This window comes from Aythya fuligula, chromosome 1 (genome assembly GCF_009819795.1).
Source record: "Aythya fuligula isolate bAytFul2 chromosome 1, bAytFul2.pri, whole genome shotgun sequence".
In the NCBI taxonomy this organism is placed as follows: domain Eukaryota; kingdom Metazoa; phylum Chordata; class Aves; order Anseriformes; family Anatidae; genus Aythya; species Aythya fuligula.
Window position 1 is genome coordinate 13206454 of NC_045559.1, and position 27405 is coordinate 13233858.

At 34.6% G+C, this 27405-nt stretch overlaps 2 protein-coding genes across 2 annotated transcripts in view; one reads left to right on the plus strand and one right to left on the minus strand.

Annotated features, from left to right (window-relative positions):
• FBXL13 (F-box and leucine rich repeat protein 13) overlaps positions 1-27405 on the minus strand; it is a 74773-nt gene that overhangs the window by 24492 nt on the left and 22876 nt on the right. The window contains 5 exon segments of the mRNA XM_032200007.1: positions 2381-2564; positions 2725-2757; positions 2760-2841; positions 3442-3451; positions 8909-9101. Of these exon segments, the coding sequence (XP_032055898.1) occupies positions 2381-2564; positions 2725-2757; positions 2760-2841; positions 3442-3451; positions 8909-9101 (502 nt within the window).
• Positions 8933-27281, plus strand: LRRC17 (leucine rich repeat containing 17). Its single transcript, XM_032193470.1, has 4 exons — positions 8933-8997; positions 20834-21704; positions 25503-25658; positions 26874-27281. The coding sequence occupies exons 2-4, from the start codon at positions 20954-20956 to the stop codon at positions 27278-27280; spliced, it is 1314 nt and encodes a 437-aa protein (XP_032049361.1). The 5' UTR covers positions 8933-8997; positions 20834-20953; the 3' UTR covers position 27281.

A 27405-nucleotide genomic window follows, 5' to 3' on the forward strand; every position in this document is an offset into this window, starting at 1 on the left:
AATATTTGGTATTAAGGTATTAATATCTTTATTGATTTAAGTAAAGAAAATTATTTAAAAGAGAAATGATCTTCCAGCACAGAAGCAAAATACAGGGGTAGTACATATATATGTATGTAGTGGCTATTCTGTATATATGTGCACTGACTGAAGAGTTAACTACAACTATTTCTTGAATTATTTCACTTAACCAATTGCATGTCACACACACAACTCTCTAACCCATAATATACTAAAAGGTTATTAAGATTAGGTAAATGGAAAACCTTTCAGTCAACCTGAGAGGCTTGGAGTGTTGACTACAACTTGGGTAAGTGTTCGATACAGCTCATATCTTTGACACATTTAACATTACTTGTTCAATTAGCTTTCCAATACGTCCACAATATTTCAGAGAATCACAGATTATCCTGAGTTGGAAGAGACCCACAAGGATCATTGAGTCCAACTCCTGCATCCCCAAAGGACCACCCAAAAATCAGACCATGTGTCTGAGAGTGTTGTCCAAACACTTCTTGAACCGTGGCACACTCAGTTCCTGCTAAAGTTCAAGATTTCTTCTGTGTTACCTGATGGACAAACAAGCAATCCCAGATTTCTCTAGGACAAAATCATATTTTGGCTTGTACATTTTGTTGCAGAACAAACTGCAAATCCCAAAGTCTTAAAAAAAAAAAAAAAAAAAAAAAAAAAAAAAAAACATAGGTAAGAATAGTACTGCTGAGATAATTGTGCAGTGAACACATACTAAGTTTCTCCAGTCCAGTTGATGAACCATATAAAAACACAGATCACACACTGCTTCCCTTGGATTATCATACATGAAGATAACAAACATAAATGGGGAAAATATGGCAAGGGTGTGAATCACCACATTGCCTGTGTCAACTTTTAGCCAACTTTTTACTCATATCTCTTGTTTCTTAATTTTAATAATCATGACCAGTTTCGTTTCTTTCTTCATTTTTCATATGTAGTTAAACACTTCCTATAATTGTAAGCATTCTGATTTGCTCTTTCTGCCCCATTTCTGAAAAAAAAAAAATCCATATGACTAAAGTTAGAAAAAGTTAGACTTTTAGAATAAGATAAAATGTCAATAAAAAAGGAAACTGAAATTGGTTCTTAAGATCCTGTTACCACTATGGTGCTTCCCTTGATTTCTGTCATAAATTCCTAAATGTTTCTAATTCAGAGTTAATTTTTATATGAAAATACTCTCCAAATAAGGGGAAAAAATAAATAAATAAATAAATAAAATTAAGAGTTCCCCTTTGGTAGTTTCATTTTTCTTTTCTTAAGAAAACTCTTTACAAAGTTTTGATTTGTTACAATCTATAACTTTGGTAATGCTGAAAATTTTATAAATGTCTGCAGAAGTAAAACAAAATACAGAGCTTTACAATAGCTTTATAATTGCTTTAAATGTTTTGTTAATGTAATACAACAATTCTTTAGCATTAGAGGTAGTAGACACATGTACAAACACACTCACAGCCCAAGAAACCATCTGGCCAACAGACTGGAAAATCCAGCCTTCTAAATGTTAATCCAGAAAATTCAGGCAGCTGTCCCATCTGCACAACTGAATTACCAACATGATGTCATGGCATTACTCTCCAGCACTTCTCAGTGCATCTATGCACGCAATGTTATCAGATTTTTACACAGCATCAGCAAGCACAAAAAGTACTTAGATACATACTAAAGCAGAATCCCTAAAACCTAACATGATGTCAGAAATGTTATGAGAAGCAGCAGTTCTGGCTTCTTGGTATTATTTTATATGTACTTTGATTTTGAAATACATGTAGATTTTGCCTTCCCTTTTCCCACCCACCCCTGACACCATTACCATGCCACAAAATTGGGAACAAGAATGCAACTTTGGAAGCTCTTCCTTTGCTCTTTTTTCTACTGATGCATGACACATCTGAAATGGAAAACAGTCTTCACAGTCTTCACACCAAATACATCCTTCCTCTACAACGTAACATGCTATGTTGTCTTTGTAATTGTAAAAAAAAGAAAAAAAAAAAGTATTCAGAAAAGTAAATAATTGCTGAATTTTAAGACAGCTCTTGTTCTTGCATTGTCTTTGGTTATCATTTTCATCTTCTTTGAAGCCCTATTCCAGCATTGAAATACGCCATAACTTTTAAGCAATATTACTTCTACTGTTGATTATTTTGTTTGAACTGGAGTAATAATGAATGTTTTTTTGAAAACATGGTACAGGAAAAAAGAACTACTTGTATATATTTTTTTAAATGTTAATATATATGTATTAATATGGCAAGAATGTATTTTTAGAAAGATATGCTAATAGGACTTATGATGAGCATAATTAACTTTACTAAATTCTTTTAGAATGTTTTACAGAAAATTGGGTGTGATATAGTACCATAAGCAGTCTGCTACACTCAGGACATGAATACACTTCAGCTGTGAAATCATGTTAAGACCAACATCTTTCATCTGGCATCAGGCAATATGAATAAGCCTGATGTATGGGCAGCATTTACTTATCAGCTTGAAACTCAAATCAGTAATTTGGCCATTTCCTGTTGAAAATATATAAAGATGTAAGTTACACATCTGACATACATTAGGGGCATACATCCAAATGCCTACTAAAATCAGTTAACAGATTTTTACTGGTTCCAAATGATGTAGATGAATTTTCAAAATCATTCTAATAATTTTATGAAATATTATACTAACCTTCAATCCTGACCTTAATGAGTTTACATTCAGAAGGGCTTTAAAAGTTGGATCAGAAAGATGTGGAGAGTCAAGAAACACAACAGACATTATCTGTTGACATTTTTAAACCAGAGACTTTGAAGGGAAAATGGTGAAATAAAATATTCATATACCTATGCTGTCATATAACAAAGGATCAGCAAACAGTCTGCATACAGTACTGAATGTTGCAATTTTGAATAGTTATAACCCATTCTAACAGTAACTTCTAAACTGTGAGCACTATATAAATAACTGAAATTCTCCATATATTTATTATCTCTGGGCTGCTCAGTCTTGGGCATACAAAGTAGCTTCTTTAACATGTAAATCCTGTGTAAAGGAGAGGAAAATTTTCCCCTTAGCCACGTGTTCTACAGATGTCATGGATACGAACCACAAGAGAAAAGGTTGTCCTTGATATTCACATATAGTGATCTCACTATTTCCCAGAGTATTGAAATTGGGAGGATATCCCAGCAGTAATAAAAGGATGTGGCAAAACAGACTGTCAGTGCTAGTTAACATTAAAATGTCAAGCAATGCTACTCTACTGTAGAAGTTGAACGTGTTTTGCATGAAGAGTTACGACACAAATAGCAATCTTGTGAAGCTCAGCCTCCAGCCTTGTACTACATGAGTCATTCACTTGGAAAACATACACAAAAGAACAGTCTGGCATGTACAATTAGGTACCAAGTAAGGCCTATGGGGATAAGTATCCAAAAGGAGGAAACTTCAAAGATGAAGTGTACTGGGAGGGACTCCAACTCCTGCAGAAGCATGATTTGCCAAGTCACGGGGAGCAGCAGTGTAAAGCACTGGGTTTGCTTAGGGTCTATGTGTTGTCTGACAGCAGACACCTTTAGCAGACAGGAGATAGTCACAGAAAAGAAAGCCAGAAGCTAAGCAGTAGCTACTGGTCACACTACAGTATGGTGGCATTGCACTAGAAAATGCTTCTGGTTCTTGCACTTGCAACCTCTACCTTCTGTAGTACATTTGACTGCTCCCCACAACTACTTCTCAGTGGAAACAAGGGTCAAACCTGCTTTCCTTCCACTCTAACATTGAGCAAGGAATTTAATGCACTGGGTTTCCATCTTCTTTTGTTTACACAAGCTTAACATTTTGGTTCTTTTTGTGTCTGAGGTTTGGTGTGTTTTGTTTTGTTTTAATTATTTTATGATTATTATTTTTCTCCTTAACTATCTGACTCTTTAAGTTACAGTTAAGGCAGACTGCCTTTTCTTTTCTGGCAGAATGCCCCATCTTTTAACTTACAGCCAGGTTGTCTTGCTCTTTATGTTTTCTCAGGCTTGAAGCATTTGTGCAGGTCTCATGTCCACACAGGTGGAATACAGTGTGACTCATGACACAAGTGACACCCTTACTACTGTGGATGTAAGTGGAGCATCAATGTTTTTTCTACAGTGGTCTGTAACATCCTGCAGGCAACACACGGCAAAACAAATCCCATCAACTACCCTCTGTCAGCTGCTTGTATTCAAGGAAGGTCTGTCACGGAGCAGCTGCTCTGAAAACTGCTATATTTCAAGAAATAGCTGAAGAAAGTAGGAGAGCAGCACTTTAGGGGTGGAGGGGGCAGTCCAGTGCAGGGGCAAGATATGACTTCTAAACAGACTGTCAGATAATAGAAAAATGGTCTTAAGTGATGTAAGAACCTGGTCTATTAATGACTCTTAGCTGTCAAAGCAGACAGGGAAATAAAATAATCTGAGAAGAGTCTATTTCCGACAAGTAATCCTGGAGTTTGAATTCCCAGTTCTCAAATGTACAGGGTTACAAGAGAAGTCAGGTCCTGCAGTGGTCAGACATGGGCCTCATATCAGGATAGTAGTAATCTTGCACGAAGGTCTCCGGCTATGAATTGACCATCAGAGGCCACAGTAAAATGAAATATGGTCCTAGAAGAAATATTGAGGAAACAAGCCAAAGCTTCAAAAGATCATAAGAGCAAGTTTCTCAATGATAAGAACAAGAAGGCAACCAGAGGACTACACAGCCAAGAATTATTAGGCAGCAATATGCTGTTTCTTAAAAGATCTGAAGCTTAAAAGATCTGAAGTGGTGTGTTGTGTCGATACCTTCTCTTAAATGCATAAAGGAGCGAAAAGCATGTGTATGTTTTTTATGGATATCAGAAAAGGTTTCTCTTGTGAGGTACTCTAATTGTTATACAAACAAATTAAGGTAATTTTCGTTCAGTAAGGTGCCTATAGTTAAGTGGAATTCCTGTTCTGAAAAGGATAAACAACATCTAGCAGGTAATCAGATCAAACTCAACAATGTTTAAGGACAGAAGTAGCACATCTGTTTCTGAAATTCAGTAAAGATTGCAAAATGTGAACTGTAGTCTAAAGGATTTTTAATCTTTTTGTCTGGAAAAACACTGTTTGCTTAACATAGCAATTTGATACCACAAATAGCAGCAATTTAGTGTTTTCCTCTATGCAAGCCAAAAACAATTATACTGAAGCAGATAATAATACCCTTGTACAGATCGTTTCAAATTTTTTCACTTAAACTGTTTTTTAACTTAAAGCTGGATAACGGATCTCATGCATTCAGATAAGATTCAGTTAAGTTAGTCAACATTTAGATGCTGTTGCAATATCATAGGTATTTGCCTTATTTTCATTTATTCCAATAAAAATAACATCTTAATGTTGAATTTCTTTACTAAAGGCCTTGTTGATTATCTATGAAACTTAAGACACTGTTGGAGATAAGGTGTAGGAATACAAAATTTCATGCACATTTGAGCGAAACAATAAAAAGTTTCGGTGTTGTTGACTGTTACAGTGTTGTTGACAATAAAAAGTGAAACAACTTGGAGTTTCAGTGTTGTTGGAATGCTCACCAGAGTATCACCATTAGGACACATATGGAATTTAATACTGTATTCTTTTCTTTGGATAAATAAAATTCCTCTTTAACCTCTTTCTTCAAATGAACTATGAGGGAGGATGTTTTGAAGGTTATTATAAGATGCTATAAAATTTTGCAAAACAAACTTTTCCTGCATGACTCAGTAAGATAGTTTTATACATTTTTTTTATGTGTTAGAACAAAAGTCAATGCAATGATCCAATATAAAACATAAATCCCTGTCTGTGAGGAGCTCTCAGTCTGATACGTAAATGACTGGTTTATTGTTCTTTTCCTAACTGTATGTTAATATGCTGACATCTAAAATGAAACTATACCAAAACAAACACGGAGCAAACCACAAGTAAAGATCTGTCCCCACAGATTTAAAAAATGTAGTGAAATGATTAAATGTTTGTAAGAATGTCAAAATCCATTTAATCTTTTTATATAGTTTCTTAATTACAAAGAATAGGAAAACATAATTTTGATTCAGTTTTTGGCTTATTTCTTATCACATACAGTACTGCTTTAAATTCTTTCTTTCTCCCCCTGAACAAATTGTTTCTGTGGAATCCACCCTTCAAGAGAGAACACTCTGCAGCACAGAAGTGATTTTTAAGAAACATTTTTCTGTGATTCCAGTATTGTCAAACAACACATTGTCAATGCAGAAACTAGAAAATAAGTGTTCCACATTGTGGAAGTACTCTTGTGGTCTGCTAGGGACTATAATTTTTTTTTTTTCAAATTTGCCAAGGATGATAAAATAAATTGTGACATACTTTCAGATGTTTGGCTTATTGCACTGATGGCTTGCCTCCACATGTTATTTTTCTTTTAGTATTCCACTGTCCAAAAAAGCATATGTTAACATACTCCTGAACTGTCACCTTTTTAAATTACAGAATAGTGCATGTGTACCTTATCCTACCGTTACACAAGTTTGTAGTCAAGAAAGATAAACAATGAGTCTTCTTTGATAATTAACACAGCTCAGATTTTCTTCTCAAGTACTGGTCCCTCTTCCTGCTTGATATGTCTGAAGATGCCAGAAGTTGACAGTAGCTGCCAGAATGAGAATTCTCCCAAGTCAGAGCAGGAGGAACTCAGATGGTGAAAACTGGTGAAGCCTATATGTCTGCCAACAGCTTCTCTGACATCCCCACAAGCACTGCAACACTTCAAGAAATGAACAGGTCAAATTTATTTTTCCCCAGTGCCTTGTGATCTCTTAGCCAGCTGTTGTTAACTTCAGCAATTGATAGGCTGCTCTAAAATATTTTGGGCCAGAATAGTTCATCTGGAAATCAGTAAGCCATAGACCTTGGCATCAAGAAAAAGGTCAATTTCTTTGAAAATCTTCATCTTTCTAATTTAACTGGAAACACCTCTCACCAAACTTTTCTAGTTGTATAATCTCAATGTAAATGACATGCAATTCCTATATATTCTTTATTTTTTTCAGTTTTGTTGTCTTAATAGCAGAAAATATTCCATCTCTATCATTAAGCTTCAGAAGCAGGACAAACAAATTGGGATTTTTGGTACTTTGAGATTGTCGATGATGTCCTAGGACACCTTTTGAAGAGGACACAAGGAAATCTCTACTTTTCATAAGAATAACATGAAACTATTCAACAAAACTAGAAGATGTGTGCTTGATTTCCACTCTTCTGCCCACCTAGGCTTTAACAAGTTTTTTTAATGCTTGTATTCAAGTTGCTGCCTGTAAAACCATTAGCATAATCACCCATAATCATCCATTTTACAGATGGGCTTTCTAAATAGATGTTCAAGATCTATAGCAGTAATAAGAACTCATATAAAAAGAACTATAATGTTAAAATGAAGGGAAAAAACAAAATAAACAAACAAACAAACAAAAAAAACAGGCTTCTACAGAATATGTATTCTGGTCTATAGAATACTCTTTAACATCATTTATATGCTTATACTATAGTATCACAACATTTTTCTAACTCTGAAATGTTAACCATACATACAGTAGTTCCCTTTGGTTTAATTCATCCAGTGAGGGAAAAAAAAAATAAATCTGTCCTATTAAAATGCTTTCTGCAACACTGATGCAATTTGACGCTTCTCTTGGTTTTAACTGTTTACTTAAGTGCTCAGTTATGATCATTAAACACTGTTCCAGAATCAGAGGGAAACCCAAAATGGAGGAAGCTGTGGAATGCCTTTCAGAGCTCTCAAATACACTGGTAAGCAAATCCACTTCATTCCACTGGAAAGGGGAAGACCGTGGTTTTCCTAGTTTGATGATGATCACTCACTCTTCTCTGACAGTAGTTAGATCATGCTTTCTAGAGGCAGATCCTTACACTTCATGATTACACTTCTTAAACAAGCGGAAATTTTGCTTTTTCAAATAAATAACCAATTACTGGTATTTTGAAGAGGTAGATAGTTCTTAGCTCTAACCTCAGCCCTCATTTCAAATTTCATGTTATCACTGTGCAATACTTCCCATATTCTCAGCGTGATTGTCAGAAACAAGAGACAGACACTCAGAGCAAGAAGAGTAAGAACAAGACTTGTTATATCTGCTTTCATCCTTGGTTCTGGAAAGTTTTTGTGAAATGGGAAGCTAAACCATTACTCCAGTACCCTCATTTCTTTATCATTTTGCATGTATTTTTTGGTTTGGAGAATCCTCTCAGTGTATGCAGGGATATACATAGGAGTCTTTATTAACACACTGCAAACTTTTACTACATTACAGTTTAGTATTACATATACTTTTGTAGCACATTTCAAGATATAAAATACACTTTAAAAAAAAAAAAAAAAGCACTATTTTTAGTTATGGACACTACTTCAATCTATATTTTAAATCATTATAAAATAACAAGGGAAGTTCACTTTTGAATTAATTTCCTTTTCAGGAACTCGAGTGAAATTTTATATTTTTCCAATGCACAGTGTCTTTTATTTCTTGATACCTTAGCAAAAACTGCATTTCCAAACCTCCTGATTTAAAATCCTAACTAATCATAACATAGAATTAGTCTATTTATGGCTACAAAAAGCAAGCCTTGTTCTCATTATGCAGTAAGTACTAGCTGTTTGTGGATCTGACACTTTGTTGGACGTGATCCAAACCTATAGTGCTATTATTCCTCAGTAAAATTTAAACAGCTGTAGTCATGTAATTCAAAACCCTGGAAGCCTGCTGCAGTGCTTGTTCTGCTTCAGTATACCATGAATGCAGGATGCAGCCAGTCATATAAAGGATTCTCTCCTTCACAGAATGAAAGAAAGACGTGAACAACAAACCTGAATGCAACCTGAAAGGTCCAAACAGATGAGCTTGTGACATCCTCTTCCAGAGCCCAGGTACTGTAAACCTTTGTCTGTGATTTTTTTGCAGGGAGCTAAACTCAGATACTGCAAACTGGGAAAGCTCCTTTTCAAAATTAAAAGAGTGAGAGAGAGTGCAGCTTATTACAAGAATATGTTACAGAATGAAAAGAATATAAAATACTATAGCTAAAATATTCTGGAAATTACTGTAGGAAAAGCTGTTATACATTAAATAGAATTTGCTTCTTGCTGAGGTTTGAAAGTTTCTTTTGTTTTTCTGCTGCACTTTTTCCTCTGCTCCATGAATTGCATATTAGTGGGGAATAGCACTATCATACAGCATATTTCACTGTATCAAAACAATATCATTTTAAAGTTATCTCAACTGCAAAACCATCCTTTTTTAATTAACTGCGATTTTTGTGTGCATATTTTGAAAATGAATAGACTTCACAGTGTAAGCTTGGTGGACTCTTTGCCATTGATTTTACAAGCAGTGCCTGGTGGAAATGAAAACCAGAGCTCTATCAAAGGACGTTAACAACACAAATGTACACTTAGAGCTTCTCTGCTCATATAATTATTTAGAAGAGTACTATTAAAAGAATCTGAAAAGTTGAAAGAGATACCGAAGTGAATTAAGTGCCTATATCTCATATTTTTCAATGTTTTCTAAAGTTTTAATCAGTTATTTTGAAAAATATTTCATTATACTAAATGTTAGCTAAAAGAAAGCAAACTGTATAAACGGAAAATGTTAATCTACAGCACGCTGTAAAAGCTAAGAATCTATACTCAGAATATATTCAAGTTTCCATCTGTAGACTTGGTTTGTAGCATGCTGAAAACTATTTATTTTACTGAACTAAATTTCTAACTGGAATAAATAACTATTGCCACAAGCACCACAAATGAAAACATACAGAAAATCAGAGCCTAGAATTAGGACCCACTGCTCTGGTAGACATTTAGTCTATATTTGCAGTTCTGCAAGTCAGCAAAAAGTCATTTTGAAGAAGGACAGGAACACCCACTGAGGAACTGACTACTTAAGGAGTGGCATAAATTTTCAGAACTGACTTTATACTTTCAATATAGAGTGGGGAAACATGCTGTCTTGAACTGAACAGGGAAAAAAAAAAGAAGGAGAGAGAGAGAGGAAGCTGGTAGACAATGTTATCTGTAAAAAAGGATAATACAAAAATATTACATGAAATGTAAGATTACATTTTATGAAAAAAAAAAAGAAAACAAGACAGAAAAAAAAAAAAAAAAACAGAATATGAGGTCATGCATGTGTGTTTTTTTACTAAATAGAAACATTTATTTCACATTAAGTACAGAAATATAAGTGTGCTTCTTGAGAGAAGCATGTCTTTTTGCATTGTAGTGACATATGTCACAGAGTTGAGTGGAGAAAATCAAACTCTGAGAGAGTACACTTCCAAACACATCTAGGAAAACAGATAATAAAATAGTAGAATTTTATTAACTCTGGCAGTTTAAAAACTTTTAAAACTATATGTTACCACAAGGTTGCACAACTTAAGGTACAGAGAAGCCTTTCTTATTGCATTTTGAATGCTGTTCAAAACTTTCTAGTACTCTTGAAGAGACACTGATTTTCCTTGCAGGTCATATGACCCATTTTTATGACCTGAGACTTTTAATACATGACTTCTTCTGCCATTTTTAAAGTGACAGGTTTCTTAGAACTTAAGTTTGAGCAAGTAGACTTGTTTTAAAATAAATCCTTGTTTTGTGTTACAGCTGAATTCTTCAGGAATTGTGTCATATCGGCTCTTTTGATTAATTTGGCATTAGCAGTCTCAGGATCATTCTTTTAAATGCAATCTGATAAAATCACCTTCTCACACATTCCAAATAGACGATATTCATGTCTACCATATGCAGAAGAACTTTTCAGAAGGAAACTGTACCTGATGATTCATGTTGTTTAATACAGAGGTTATTTTTTTTTGTGTGGAAACATAGGAGAGAATCAAAAATGGAGTGCTTTCACCACTTTCAGACTACACTTGTTCATTGTTCTAATAATGGATATATTTGATATACAATAGCAAACTTCACGTACAATACTACAAAATACAATACTGCCACCTTTAAGAACTTTGTACTAGTTACCTTATTAAACAGGACCTATGGTGAGATGTGTTTTTTGACATGGCACATGAATTGTTTATGAAGTGTGTCTGCTATGTAAGTCTTCACAGGGCAGCGAATTTTTTAACTTCCTTGTAATCTCAGAAACAGTGATCTTTCATTTTTACCCCAAAATTGTCAATAGAAAGACTAGTATCTTATACTTTTATACCAGGAACATAATGTGTGGCTGGAAAAGCTTACTATTACTGAGGTACATGTTAATTGCAAAATATATACCAGTATTTTACCAGAGAAGAAATTTCCTTTTTATTTCAAATATTTTATCACATTGAAAGCTTCATCTACTCTGGAGAATGCTTCCTTGCTGAAATGTGATTTACATATCAAATGAAATACATGGATCTGACTTTTGGTGGTAACAGAATACTTAGGTAACCAGAATAACATAGGCTAGGATTACATATAGAACAGCTGTTCCAAACATCAGTAAAACTATGTGATAATTTAGAAAGACAAAATATTAACCAACATGGAGAAAATACAGATTATGATGAGAATAAAACTGATGAAGAGGAGACTGGCAGGACTAGAGACACTCAACAGAAAACTTTGTTGAAGCATATGTTAGTAATCTGAGAATACTGCATTATAGACTGAGAGGAACAAAAATATATTATGCAAATACAAAAGAAAAACAGATTTCTGGACTTCATGGACTTTGAAAGGAGAACATTAGTTTTCCTCATGGGAAAGAGAAAAAATCTTCAGCTATCTTCAAAATCTATACACTGCTTTGTGGAGGCCATTATCCTGGGTCAACAAGCTTCTTTTCCTTTATGGCAGGCTTTAATGCAGCAAGCAATCTTTAACCAACCAAGCAATCTTTCAGCCTCATAGAGGAATATATCTAAGCAGGAAAGGCAGAACTCTGTAACCAATCATCCAAATAAGATTTTAGAACATTTTTTTTTTCTCCCAGCTGGCACACAAGTACTTATCTCACACAATACACTTATCAACAATCCTTTCTAGCAAAAATCCATTTTTATGACCATACCTTCATACAAACTTTTTACACCATCAATAGTAACTGGACATGCCATAGAAATTTTTTGACTAGCATGCTCTCTTTAAAGTTTCTGTAGAACTCTGTGAAATATATAGAGTAGGCTGGCATATATTGTTAATTAAACTAGTATTAGAGGGTGGGTGTATTAGCATTACATTGTGGTAGGTATCTGCTGCAGACTGCTTGATCAAGAAAGCAGATGGAACCATCTTTGGACAGCTGGAAGAAGCCTTACTCATGAGAGACTTAAACCCCTCTGAAACTTTCTGGGAGAACAACATGTCTGGTTGCAAACAATCTAAACACTTCTGCAGTGTGTTGAAGACAATTTCTTGATCCAGATGACTGATGAGCAGTCCAGAGATGATGTTCTGCTGCACTGACTTCACAAATAAAAAGTTAAAAAATGGTCCAGGATGTGAAGAACTGGAGTGGTCTTGGTTACTGCAACCATGAAAAAGAGGAGCTTAAAATCCTGAGAGAAGACAGCAAGACAAATTGTGAGAGAAAGCCTAAGCTTGAGAGCAAATCTTGACTTTTTCAATGGTCTACTTGAAAGGATCTCATGGTAATTGGATCTCAGTGCCATGGAGGGCAAAAGGAGAGCCCAGGAGAGCTGGATGACCTTTAAGGCCAAGGTACATAATGTTTTTTTTGCCTCAGTTTTAATCCTGAGGCATGCCTTCAGGCCTTCCAGAAGCCTTATAGAAGAGTCAGGGAGTGAAGCAACACCCCCAATAGAAGATATTATCAGTGAGCACTTAAGGAAGTAAGACCAGGTGAGATGCATGAGTACTAAGAAAGTTGGTTCCTGTCACTTTGTGATGGTTTCATACCAATGGATAGCTAAACTTCACCACAACCATTCTCTCATTCCCCCTCCTCAAAGGAAGAGGGGAAGAAAATATGATGGAAAAGGAATCAAGGGTTGAGATAAAGACAAGGAGATCACTTGCCAATTACCATCATGGGCAAAACAGACTCAAAGTAGGGAGATTAATATGAATTATTGCTAAACAGCCTAGAGCAGTGAGAAACTAAAAGCAAACTAAAAACACTTTCTATGTCCTCCCCCGGAGTGATACAGAGACATGGGGAATGGGGGTTGTGGTCAGTCAGTGACTCTTTGTCTGCTGCTTCTTCATGGTCACTCTATTCCCCTGCTCCAGCATGGGGTCCTTCCCACATGCCATCCTTCTCAAAGTGATCCTACATGGACTTCCTACAGATTGCAGCTTTTCAATAACTGCTTCAATATGGGTTTGTACCATGGGATTCATCCTTCAAGAATGGACTGCTCCAAAATGGGTCCCCCATGGGCAGCAGCTCCTGCCAGACCTCCTCTTCCTGCATGGGCTCATCACCATGGGCTGCAGCCTCCTCCTGGCCAAATCTACCTGCTCTGCCAGAGGCTTCTCCACAGGCTGCAGTATGGAGATCTGCTCTGTCGTGGCTCCCTGGCTCAGCTGGCAGTGGCCAGTGGCACGTCCCTTTTGGAACTGGCTGGAGCTGGCTCTGATCTGACACGGGGCAGATGCTGGGATCTGCTCACAGAGCCTTGCAGCCCCCCAGTTACTGAAACCTTGCCACATAAACCCAGTATAGAGTGAGAGGCCTCACTCATCATTTTTGAAAGGTCTAAGTAAGCAGAGAAAAATCCCAGATGACTGGAGGAAAGGAAATGTCACATCCACCATCAGGAAGAGGAAGAAGGATCTAGGAAACTACAGCGAGTCGGCCTCACCTAAGTCCCTAGGAAGGTTATGTAGCAAACGATCCTTGAAGCCATGCCCAAACACATGAAGTATAAAAAGGTGATAGGGAACAGCCAACGTGAATTTACCAAGGATACATCATTATTCACTGAGATAATAGCTCTCTGTGATGAAATGACCGGATCTTCAGATAAGGTGAAAACAGCAGCTTCTGTTTATCCTGACTACAGCAAGGTCTTCAATGCAGTATGCTTTATAGCCAAAGAAATAAAACATAAGCTGGATAAGTGGACTTCAAAGTGAGTTATTTTTTTTCTGGATTACAAAGCCAAAGGATTGTCACCAATAGTAATAAATTCCATTGGTGGCTTGTGACAACTGGCATCCCTCCAGGGTCAATATTTCTTTAGTAATGATCTAGATGACAGAACAGAGTGCATTTCTCAGCAAATTCACAAAAGACACCAAACTGGGGGAGTGTCAATATACGGAAGAGTAGGATCACTATTCAGAGAGATTTAGTCTGGAAAAATAGGCAGACAGAAACCTCATGAAATGCAAAAAAGACAAATGAAAAGTCCCACATCTGGGATGGAATAATCCTATGAAATAGGCTAGGCACAGACTGGATATAAAGCAGAACTGGACTATCAAACCTATGCACCTGAGAATCCTGGTCAATAGTAATTTCAATGTAAATCAACAGCGTGCATGAAAATGGTGGCCAATTACATAATATTAGCACATATATGTGCTAATACCTACTAGGCTGTATTAGCAGGAGTCTAATCAGCAAGTCAAGGGAAGTAATTATTCCCCTCTATTTGACAGAGGTTGTGAGAACTGATGGTTTCATAAGAAATAAGAACAGAACTGTCTCTTTGGAGACAGCAACCTTTTGGGGCTCCCCAGTACAAGAAGATATTGGCATTCTCTGACTAGTCCAGTGGAGGTCCTCCAATATTGTTAGAGGCACATGATGTACAAGGAGAGTCTGAGAAAATTGGTTTTGTTTAGCCTGAAGAAGTGACTGTTAAGGGCGAGATCTTATTGCTCTCTGTAACTATCTAATGGGAGTATAGAAAACACAAAAAGAGATTCTTTTTGAAAGTGTTAAAGGACAAGAGACTGAAGACACTTTACAACATAGTATATTCTGGTTAGATAACTAGGAATTTTTTTTTCACCATGAGGGAGGCCAAAATCAGAGCACTTTGCCCAGAGAGGTTGTGGAATCTCTGTCCTTGGAGATACTCAGAACTGCACTAGAAAAGGTGCTGTGACCTAACTTAGTTGGATCTACCTTGGTTGGGTGGTTGAACTAGATGATTTCCAGAGGTCCCTTTAAACCTAAATGAGTCTATGACTAGTCCAGAATGAAGTTCTCAATATACACTATGTTGCTGCTAATAATCAGAAGGCTAAAAATATTATCAGATGGTTAATCATTTGAATTTTTCTCCTGAGATGACCACAGTGAAGTCCACCTGTCCAGTCACAATTGGAAGTGAAAGGACGTAGCGCATACTGTGAAAAAACCATATACTTTCAGGTGGTCATATTAGACTGACCACCTGCTCTATCATGTTCTAATTGTTATCAGTATGTCTCTTGTCTAAAGTTAGTTGAGGTACATATAAATGATCTGCAATATAACTCTGCCTTGAAAGAGGACACAGAAATTTTTTCCATATCTTTTCCCTTTTTTTTTCTCCTCTTTTTTTTTTTATTTTTTTTTTTTATTTTTAAAGCTTAAAATCAGTCATGAAAAACGTGGCAGATCAGTAAGATACTTGTGACAGACTTCATAGAAAAGAAGAAAACTGGATGAAAAGAGAGAATCAGCAGCTCATGAAATTAAGTATTATATTTAATTATGGCAATAAAGACCTGAAGCTGCTGCAATAAAAGCTGAAGAGATTTTAATAGGTCATCTTAGTCCAAACCTCCAGTGGAGATAGAAAAATAAGCCTAAGCAATCTTTGACAGATGTTTGCCAAGTCTATTCTTGGAAAACCTATGTTTGAGATTCTTTTTATGTGGTAGTCTTGTGTCTGGTGGATGTTTGCATACCGATTATTGTATCAATGATATCCATCACATAACCAAATATGCAATACTATTATAAGAACCTTCTTTTATCATAAAAGAATCATAACAAAAATCATAACAAAACATACATATATACATTATGGAATGAAATTACACTTAGGAAGTTGAAATTTATCTTTTTTTTATTTAAAACCTAAATGTTTGTATTTAAATATTTAACATTTATATTTAAATATTTAAATATTTAAATATTTAAATTTGAATGTTAATTTAGCTTCAAAATCTAAAGAAACACATTTTTTTCCTTGCAAATATTGTTAAGTATCTCTTACCTCACAATTTCATCAGTTCACCAACTTCACCAGTCCTTTGAATTTGCCAAAATATGATATTCTGAAGTTTTTTATGGTTATTTCACTATTTTATGCCCGTTCATTCTTTTCATTTTTTCCTTTTTCTTTTTTTTTTTTCTTCTTCCTGGAAGAGTTCTTAAAATTTTAATATGATGCATTACTACATAATAGTTGGGTCAGAAGCTACTGCCTTATTAAACCTAATTAAAATTCTAACAATATTCTGAAACGTCTTCTATATTCTATAATAAGCTAATCATCTGATGTAATCCAGGAAAGGAATACATTTAATATCAGTGAAAAAGAGAGAAAGAGACTTTTTAAATAAGGTTTGCACTTTTTTTCTGCTTTATGTGGAAACATGCTGAACCGAATTATATCTGGGAGATGCTTAATAGCTATGTTATGTGTATTCAGATGTGAATTGCATATAATCAGCAAGTTTTAAGACCATACCAAAAGGAGCATTTTGAACATCTCTGCACATGGTCCATGTAATAGGATAGTTGGATAGTCTAAGACAAACAATATAATATTAGGATATCATCTACTGTCAAATTTTGCTACTTGTTGAAAATTTTCTTCTTTTCATTACTTTGAAAGAATACTTGGGTATATTTAATCAGTGGAATGCTGATTCACCAGCTTCATCTGCAATAATTAGTAAAATGGGCATGGAGTAAAATGGGCATCACATGGTACAGCTAAAGTCATAGCTAAAAGTCATAGCTAAATGTTTTTCCTCCAAATACACAGGGTCACAGGGTAAAGTCATTTACAGCTCATACTGAGAACAAATCTTAATCCTTGCTATCTGAACTAGGTCCAGGCATCACATAGGAACATACTTGCTGGTATGTATCAAATACATATTGGCAAAATGATGTAATACCAAAAATATTGAAGGAAACATTGAAGGAAAAAGAATGGACAAAACATATAACGGTCATTGCACTTAGACACCTTTCACATAAAGGCTCTCACAAATTCCTAGAAATTTAGCGAGACGTATTGAGAACCCGGGGTGTACTAACAAATGAAGCAATAAAGAATTTAGAAATAATGTAGGATTAAAATATTGTAGCTGACAACTCCAAACTTAAAATAAGTGACAACCTCCCAAGAAACTGGTGAAATTTTGAAGTCTTTTTATTAAACTTCATTCACATTGAACATAAGTTTCCCCTAGCAATGTATAAAATAAATGAGAACTTCTCTGATTACCTCTGAATACTAAAAAGCTCTGTTTTCAAATAGAACTAATTAGTTAAGAACATGACTCTTTTTACTTATTATCAGTGAGATTTGTGTACTCAAATAACAAAAGCACTTTAAAAAAAAAAAATTCCTTCTCACTATGAAATAGATTTGTGAAGAAAATTTGTATTACTTACATTTAGTCCCTGGCATTCAGAGAGAATTAAGTCTTGCAAATTCTTACATTCACCAAAAAAAATCTTTTGAAAGTTTAGAAGTTCAAATTCTCAGAGTGCCATGCAAACATAAGAATTCTTATCACAGATTCAGTCCATTTAGGTCAATTTCCTAGTAGAAACTATTGCCATATCAGATTACTGAACAGAAAACATGCACACACACACACAAAAAACAAACAGACAAAAAAAAAAAAAAAAAAACTAGAATACATAGCTGAAGTTGTCCAGAGGAAGCGTCTCTTCTTACATTCTTTCAACTAATTGCTGGCTTAGCTTTCTGCCTGCTTTCTGTCTTATGTTAACAAAAGATGAGAAAGCAACCTAATTAAGCAATTTGGTGTTAGGAAACGACAGAATTAAGTTTTCTACATAAATTATCAGTTCCCTCAGTACATATTGTGATACTATTATTTGATTGTATACATGAAATATTCTTTCCATCTGAGAGTAGAGGTGCAGCAACCAGACAAAATGTAGGAAATGCCTTACTAATTATCTGCAAGTATGGAATTTCAGAGAATTTTGATATCTCTTCTGTGTAAATATAATGTGTACATATAATTTTTGGAAACTACAACTTTTCAGAGATTTTTGCAATTTTAATACAATAAAGAAAAGTAGATGTCTGACACTAGAAACAGCCCTCCCACAGCCACTCTCTTTGCCCAATTTTAAGTCTATCCTCAAAGGTAATGATGCAAAAACTCCTGTTAAACACATAATATTTTGCCTTAGTCTTATCTTCAAAAACAACTAATTTGTCTAAACTGAAATGAAAACAAAAAGTAAACCTGATAGAGATATCTACTAGGGAAAATGTAGTATGAAATGTTTATACAGTTAAAAGAAATGCATAAAAATCTTAAAAAATATATATTCACCTGGCAAGCCAAATACATGTTTTCAATTGCAGTCAAGGATTAGTCCAACAGGAGGTCTGTACATTATTTTTCTATTGGAACTATGACTTCATTGGCATCCTGTTACACTGTCTAACTCAATGCATTTTTGAAGAGTAGGACCTTGATCCCTCAGGATCCCTGAGAGCAATTGCATAACTCCAAAGAATCCAAGCAATGAAAAATATCATTAAGGCTGCTAAGCCACAGAAACAACACACTTCTTATATTATTCTTGCTCTAACGCTAAATGAGACATAGTTATCAACCTGTAAATGCTACTGAGAGTTGTACATTTTGGTATTATAGCTGACTATAATTTAGTTTTCAGGCAGGATGTAAGACAAGTAATAAATGCCAATTAAGACCCAGGAGATGGAAAGGAAAGGGAAAGAATATTTTCATAATTATTTATTACTTTTCCTTTTCCAAGTTGTATTTTTTCTATTTCCAGGCTCTCCTGATAGAGTGAGCTTTCACATTACCAGAATGGTGAAGAGTTCAAAACAACACAGAGGATCACAGTTATGACTGAAGTTATTAAAACACATGATCAAATTACACTGAGTAGCACATAACTGCCAAAAAGTAACAAAATTTCATTTTTTCATGTGAGGAGTAAAGTCATCACTGCAATGCACTCTATGAATTAACAGAATCCGAATGCAGATAGACATTTGGCAACTACAGGAACAAAACGGAAAAAAACAATCAACAGATTTTCAAAGTTATTAAAAGTTAAGTAAATATTGACAACTGGCCACATGGATTGGAGGGATGTAGTAACATGCACAGACAGGACTGTTCCATTTGTATGATAAGTTAGAACTACACAAACACTGGAAACGCTCTACAGTCCAGATGTGATTTAAACTGATCTATTAATTTGCTTAAACATTACAGATTGCTTTGCTTTCAGAGGGGTTTTACCTAATATTAGCTGATTTATTATACAACTTTTCTTCCAGATGAAGAGAAGGTTTTTTGGGGCCAGAACAGCTGATTTTCAGAAATAGAATATTTCTCCAATGATCTGCATTTAAGATTGCATTCATTGCACCTTCTTAAGTGATAAGGTCAAGGAAAAAAAAAATAAAAAAATAAAAAAATAAAAATTTGAGCTTAATGCAAAGATGTCCACAGTCATAGGAAAAAAAAAAAATAAATAAAAATTCCAAAAAATTAAGAATAAAAAAAAAAAAATCAGAAGGAATGATGGTGACCAACAAAAACTACGAAATTTATGAGATGAAAAGTCAGATAATTTAAAAACTTCAGGGGTTAAAATGTTTCTGAGGAAACAACCATGTGGCCAAACTTTAATGAAAATGACTGGGCAAGTGGCACTGCATAGGAGCACTGCAAAAAATTGAGGAGGAAACATAGGCTAGAATCTTACTAACAATACGAGGGCAATTTTGGACATGGTTGCATGGTTGTCTTCCCCTAAGAATAATCACCAGTGATTGTGTTTGGCTTCCCTGGAAATGCAAAAGCTCCTGGCTAACTCCTCTACACTCTGCCTCCTCAGGTGGGCAGACCTGGGAGTGGTTTGAAGCAGGCCACTGCCAGGACCTGCAGGTTCCCTTTGCACCATCTGCCTTCAGATGACATACAATAACCTCAGATGCTTTTGAAAAAGATTGTATTTGGGTCCTTCTCAGAGCAGTCTAGCCAACTTTGTCTATCTGACATGGACCATGAGAGACACCTGGTAGTGGCAAAGCTAGTTAGGATAAAATGGGACTCAACCTCAAAAGCAACAACTCAAAAACAAATGAACTTTAAAGTCTCAGGTTTGATAGGAACACTCGATGACTTTACCTGGACTGGCTCTTTATATGTTCCAGTAGGTCAACACCTGGCAAGCTGGAAAATATCAGCCTCAAGCTCCTCTCTCAAGCTTATCTTTCTAGATGAACTTAATACAAAGAAGATTCAGCCTGATGACATTTTCCTAAACATGAGACTCTTTTAACAAAATCAGGTAGAAAGTGGTCTCCACAGTTTGCCATGTTTTATCAAAATGAATGACATTAGACCACAGACAGTAAAACAAACAAAAAAAATGAGATAGGACATTACATTTTTGAAATATTTGTGAAGCTCCAAGTAGTGTAATGATTGGGTAATTGACTGAAAGTTGCACATTATGTACAAGCCTCCATGAAAAGGCCTGTTTCATCTGTTCTAACATTTAATTTTTCTTCCAACACAGGGATTCCTCGCACTTCAGCTGTGCCTTCTCAAATCTGAACAACACTGTTTGAAACAACCAAAAACTTTAACTTACGTTCCAGTTGTCACAAACACTAACTGGTGCTAGCTGAATGTCAGGATGCAAGTAATTACTATTATAGTACTTCTACTTCTTTGTAAAGCATCTGACTTTAGGAAGACAAGGAGTAGGAATTTGAGAAACAATGAAAGGGAAAGAATCTCAAGGAAAGCATCTAGCACTGTTAAGCGCAATGCCCTAGGCCTACCGTGTGATATATACACTTATCTTCATGAGAAATACTTAGACTGTCAGGAAAGAAAACTGATTTTTGTGGCACCTGATTGGCCTGAGGATTTGAAACACATGCTGCTAGCAAGAAACAGGATTCGTAAATTGAAGAATAATATGTTTTCTAAATATAAAGTATTGAAAAGTCTGGATTTACAGCAGAATGATATATTAAAAATTGAGAGCCAGGCTTTCTTTGGTTTGAATAAACTTACCACACTCTTACTCCAGCATAACCAAATCAAGACTTTATCTGAGGAGATTTTTATTTATATGCCCAATCTAAACTACCTACGTCTTTATGATAATCCCTGGCATTGCAACTGTGAACTAGAAACTCTTGTTACAATGCTACAGGTTCCAACAAACAGGAATTTGGGAAATTATGCCAAGTGTGTGCACCCAATAGAACTGAAAAATCAGAAGCTAAAACAGATAAAAGCTGGACAGCTATGTAGTGAAGAGGACAGACAGGACCCTAAGAACATAAAACAGGAGAAGCCTGTCAAACCAGAATTTGATTCCTCTTTGTGCCACATCTATGTATTTCCTGTACCAACTCTGAACTGCAAGAGGAAAGGTTTGTATCATTCTTTTTAACTGAATGAATTATTTTCATATTCTATCTCCCTTGCTACTTTTCTTCATATATTATTTACAGAAAAACAATATAGTACCAATATTATCTTGACTTACTTTAACTAATACTTTTAATTACTTTTCTCTCTTTTCTACTGCAAATATTTTTGTCACAAATATTCTTTGATGCTCATTGCACAACAAAAATCAACAGGAATGAAATTAAGCCCCTGCATAAGTTACTAAAGCACCAGCACCTCACCTGTCTGATTCTACAACCATAAGCATACTCATCAGTCATATTACAGCTGTCCCAAAATTTTTGTACTGATAAAAAGAAGCACAGAGTGTATTTTCTTCTTTCCCATGTACAAACAAAAATATAGCAAGAATGACAAAAGGGAACTGTGAAACAGGACTGGAGCAGCCAGCTGTGCTTACAATCCCCAAAGGAACCTAATTGCAAAGAAGAGCCATTGCAACCTCATATATTCTGAGCAAGATTTCTTCTACTGTGGGAAGAAATTGCATGCTTCTCTTCATAAAGAAATACCTCCACTGTGTTCTTTCTCCCAGTACAAACATTTCAAAGCTGAAGTGCCTTCAAGAAATGTTTTTCAGACACTTGGATCCATTCCATTCCCAAATGCATCTCAGGCTCCATAGTTAAGCCCTAAGGGCAAACCAGCTGGGGCATTTATCAACACAAAAATGCACATTTATTCATGCTTTATATTTCTCATATTTTATGCCACACTGAAACAAAGCGAAGAACAAAACAATTCAGAAGAGAGTTGTTCTTCAACATTATAAAATCTGAAATAAAATGTATTGCAAGGAGTAGCCCAAACTGGGAGGATTTTCTCACAACTTCTGCAAATTATATCCTATAATACTAGATCACTGCAGAATGTTTTGCCTACTTGTATCATTCAGCACGTTTTCTACTCTTCTATTTGTCCTTACTCTTGAACTTTAATGCCAAAGAGAAGCTCAGAAGTCAATATAAGGATACAATACCTAAATATAAAGCATTAATCACTTTAATATTTGATTATATGGGTTGTCTGTTATGTATGTCATAAAAAAGTCTTGATGCTTTTATTTTTTTCTCGCTGCTAAATTCCTTTTGCTATGCAGCTACCACATCTTTTTATTAATGAGTTATGCTTTTCTATTGGCTAACATTCATTAATTTCTTAATATTCACCTACCTTTCCTTGTAGGTAAGATCTTATCTATCCTTCATAGGATCCTAATTACATCATCATTGCCTCATGTACCCAGTAAACAGTGCATCTGTACAGAAAAATGATATATAATATAAATGCTGATATAAGACTGAGTTTCCAGCTCTTCCCATTTAGTTGTATAGAAGAGATAAGTTGACTACATTAACAATACTCAAAAACTTTTGCCAAGATAAATGTTACTTAAAAAAAAAAAAAAAAAAAAAGTTCATAGAAACCTTCAATGTGGTCTGATCTTCATGGGAGTTTCATAGGAGTTTCACAGTATTAAAAATAAAATAAAATAAAATAAAATAAAATAAAATAAAATAAAATAAAATAAAATAAAATAAAATAAAATAAAATAAAATAAAATAAAATAAGAAGAAAAAGGAAAAGGATTACTGTCTTTACTGTCTTCTCTAGTAATAACCAATGAATAAATAGTTACTTCAACAGCCACAGGAGTGTACGAGAGGGTACAGGGACTCCCTTCTTCAGGTCAAGAGCTAACTATATCACTCCTGGACCTCTGGAATGTCTAGCATGCACACACTAAGTCCATTTGTAGGAAGTATCAGATCTATTGTGCATATGCTTGACAGCTGGATGCACATATCCCATGGAAATTTGGGTTTTCTGAACATATGGCAGTCTTTGATGAAAGCATTGTACTTTTTGTCCCTGCATATGATTAGTGTGCAGCAGATGCACAATTTCAATGGAATTTTCATCAGAAATAGGAATATAATGCACTCAAAATCCTGAGAAAGCATAAAAATTCCTGTAAATCCACATGGGCAAGATTTCAGAGTAGAAAGCAAGGTGTAATATCTGCCAGATCTGTAAGATGAGAGAAAAGATTATAACCCGTTATTCAGTGATGGGGATGGAATGACCAGCAGTATAGCAGTACTATGGATCTCTAAGGAGACTTGAGAAAGTCTGCACTTTGTCCCTCAGGACCCCAGTTAATGCCAGAAAGCTCATGGAGCAGACATCTGAAAAATAAATATAACTATATGTATGTCCACCTTTTTAAGAACTTCTTATTCATATCTCATCAGATCAGTGATATGTCAGAATGGTCAGTGCTTCAAAACTGAAGTATCCAATGTCTTTGGTCATTAAAGGGGAAAAAAAGAAAAGAAAAAAAAAAAAAGAGAAAAAAAAAAAAAAGAGAGAAAAAAAAAAGAGAGAAAAAAAAAAGAAAGAAAAAAAAAAGAGAGAAAGAAAGAAGTCCCGAAAGTTGGATGCAAAAGTACTTTCTGCTTGCTTTTCTGCAAAGTAGTTTGAAAAAAATCTGCTTTCCAGTACAGCAAAACTCTCCAAGTTTCTAAATTCAAGCATTATTTGCATTCATTTTCGTGATAAATAGGCACTGAAACTGACATCTGCACTAGCAGGAAACACTCCAAACAAAGCAGATTGGAGCATTTATAATGTTTACATATTTATAAAACATGTATTTATCATACCAATCCTCTACTAAAATTCAAATATAAGGCAAGAAGTCTCTGATGTGTTGCTTTAGTCTCTAGAATGACTGATGCATTAGATGTCTTCAGAAACTCAGAAGTACCAATTTCAGCACAGATCCAGGAACCATCCTTTTTACTGTAATAACAGCCCAAGATTAGAATATTTAGTAGACAAAAACCATGAAGATTAGGTTTGTTAATCTTATCCTGAGAAGATTCAAATGACAGTTGCATTTCTCAACAATGTGCCCATACTACTCATAAAGAAGCTATTATTTCTCTAACTCTTTCAAAAAAAAAACCACCATGAGGGTATGTATATAGATGACAGAGAGGTGCTTGGCTACTCTGGTAATTCAAGTAGGATAAAGAAGTAAATAGACAGAATGCTTAGAAATGCCACTATGCTGCCTGGACATATAATGATTATAGAAACAAAATGCAAAGTATTAAATATTATTTTAAGTACTACAAAATTATAGTTATAGAAGTACAGCTACATATGTTACTAAATATTATAATAACTGACACATTTATTGCTGATAAAATTTAGATCATTTTGCCTTTTGGCAACAGAAAACAGATGATGTAAGACTGTACACAATAGTTAGATTATGGAAGATGTGCACATACCAACATACCTTTATTTAAATAGTTACTGTCTTTTTTTTTTTTTTTTTTTTTTTAATCTAAATGATTGAGCATTTCACACATACCTTTCCTTAGTATAGTATGAATTCTACACTACCTACCCCATTCCTATGCAAATGGATAGTATAGTTCTATTAAAATAAAAATGTAAAACATAGAAAGACGCTTTACTATAAACACTAATGAAGACAGCAACTTTTATATGAAATGTAAAGATGAAAATGAAAAAAAGCAATAGAAGTAAGAGGAAAAAAAAACATCTTGAGTCTTGACACAAGTATTGGGAAAAAAAAAAAACAAAAAAATAAAGTGAAAGAAACCGAGAAATAAAGCTAGACTGAGCTCTGTGTGGAATGCAACTGTGACACCTAAGCAGCAAGGATTATCTACAGCTAACACGAATTATGTCTTTTCTTTTTTTTTTTTTTTTTTTTTAAGATTTAAAGAAAGTTCCAGGTAACATACCTCCAGATATAGTTAAACTTGATTTGTCCAACAACAAAATTAGACAACTAAGATCCAAGGAATTTGAAGATGTCAGTGAACTGAAGGTATTAAACCTAAACAGTAATGGAATAGCTTACATTGATCCTGGTAAGAATATTTTTAAATATTCTTTAAAATGTTATTTGTGTTTTATCAATTATAAACTTTGGTAATGTCTTTGTCATATACAAAAATGGGGAGAAAAAACATGGGGATTTAAAAATTCAGAAGTTAGTGCAAATTTAACCTTTTGTAGCAAACTCATAAAAGTTTGCACTGAAATGTGTTAATTGTGGAAGTCAGTGAAGAGAGATTGTTTTTAGCTGCTATTTCTTAATAGTAAGCCAACCAAGTGCAAAAATATAATTTCATTGACTGAATGCTAATCATTTACCAAAACGCCAAATAATTGAATGCCTTTAAGTATCTGTGCCAAATCTAAAAAGTTGTCATATAATGAGGCTTCTATTAAATAATATTGGATAGAAAATAATAGAGAAACCAAAAGTATTTAAACTATTTTGGATTAAAAATCACTATATATAATTGCTCTTAAGTTATTACAACTCGTGTCCCTGTTTAGCAATTTGTTTATTGCCTATGTGTATTTGTTTTTTAATTCTGAAAGCAGTCACAAAGAAGGAGAGATAGAAAGAAGGAAGCAATAAGATCCTTCTCTAGTAGTATTTTAGAAGTTAAATAGCCGTAGAAAGTGGTAATATCAGTAAAATGAGGTTTATGAGGTTTAACATTATACATAGTCAACTTATTTAAATTAAGCCTTCTGCCATGCAGTGAAACTGAGTATACTTGCAAAAAGTATGAACTGCTCTCTGAAATATGACTCAGAATTGTTATTACGAAGATCCATGTTTATTTTCTTCTGATTCTTAAAATATTCATTTTAAAGACTCTGTATATACATACATACACAAATGCATACATACATATAAAAACTACTGGGCCTTCACTTTGTCTAACATGTAATCAACTATATTTCTATTTCTGCAATAATGGTAGAATTTTATGTGCAAATCAAGCATTCATTTACCTCCTCCATCCCTATACTACACACATGCATAGTCATACACATTTTGTAACTTTATCAGCAGTACAACTCCCCTAATGTTGGCATATTCAGAACAAATGTCAATACTCAGGGCACAAGCCATATTCTAAAGTTCAGTGTTTGAGAAGTACTTTTGTAGCCTTTAGCAATATTTATATATACTTAATATATATAACTATGAAGAAGTTATTTTCTGTTGCAAATAAGCACGTTTTCTCTAATTCATCTTAATAAATTATCTCTCTGTTGATTAGCTTCTTTCTCAGGACTCAACAACTTAGAGGAGCTGGATCTATCAAACAACAGCTTGCAGAATTTTGAATATGGAGTACTAGAGGATCTTTACTTTCTGAAAGTACTATGGCTGAGAGAGAATCCTTGGAGATGTGATTACAACATTCATTATCTTTTCTACTGGTTGAAGCATCACTACAATGTTCACTACAATGGCTTAGAATGCAAAATGCCTGAGGAATACAAAGGATGGTCTGTTGGAAAATACGTTCGAAGTTACTATGAGGAGTGTCCAAAAGACAAGCTGCCCGTTTATCCAGAAACTTTTGATTTGGACAAAGATGATGAGGAATGGGAACGACAAAAAGGACAAACAGTTCAAACAGCAAAAAAGCACAGTGTAATTGTCACAGTGATAGGCAAATAAGGGAATCCTTTTTTTTTTTTTTTTTTTTTTTTTTTAAGACATTCAAATATTTGATACTCTGTCAAAAAAGAAAAAAAACAATATGCTGTTTACATTTTTGTTAATTATATTGATTGTTGTAAGAC

Bases quoted from the DNA above. Each gene is read 5' to 3' on its own strand.
- LRRC17 (XM_032193470.1), top strand. From the start codon at position 20,954: ATGCAAGTAATTACTATTATAGTACTTCTACTTCTTTGTAAAGCATCT. The intron at 21,705-25,502 runs GTTTGTATCATT...TTTTTTTTTAAG, and splicing joins TCTGAACTGCAAGAGGAAAG to ATTTAAAGAAAGTTCCAGGT. The intron at 25,659-26,873 runs GTAAGAATATTT...TCTGTTGATTAG, and splicing joins AATAGCTTACATTGATCCTG to CTTCTTTCTCAGGACTCAAC.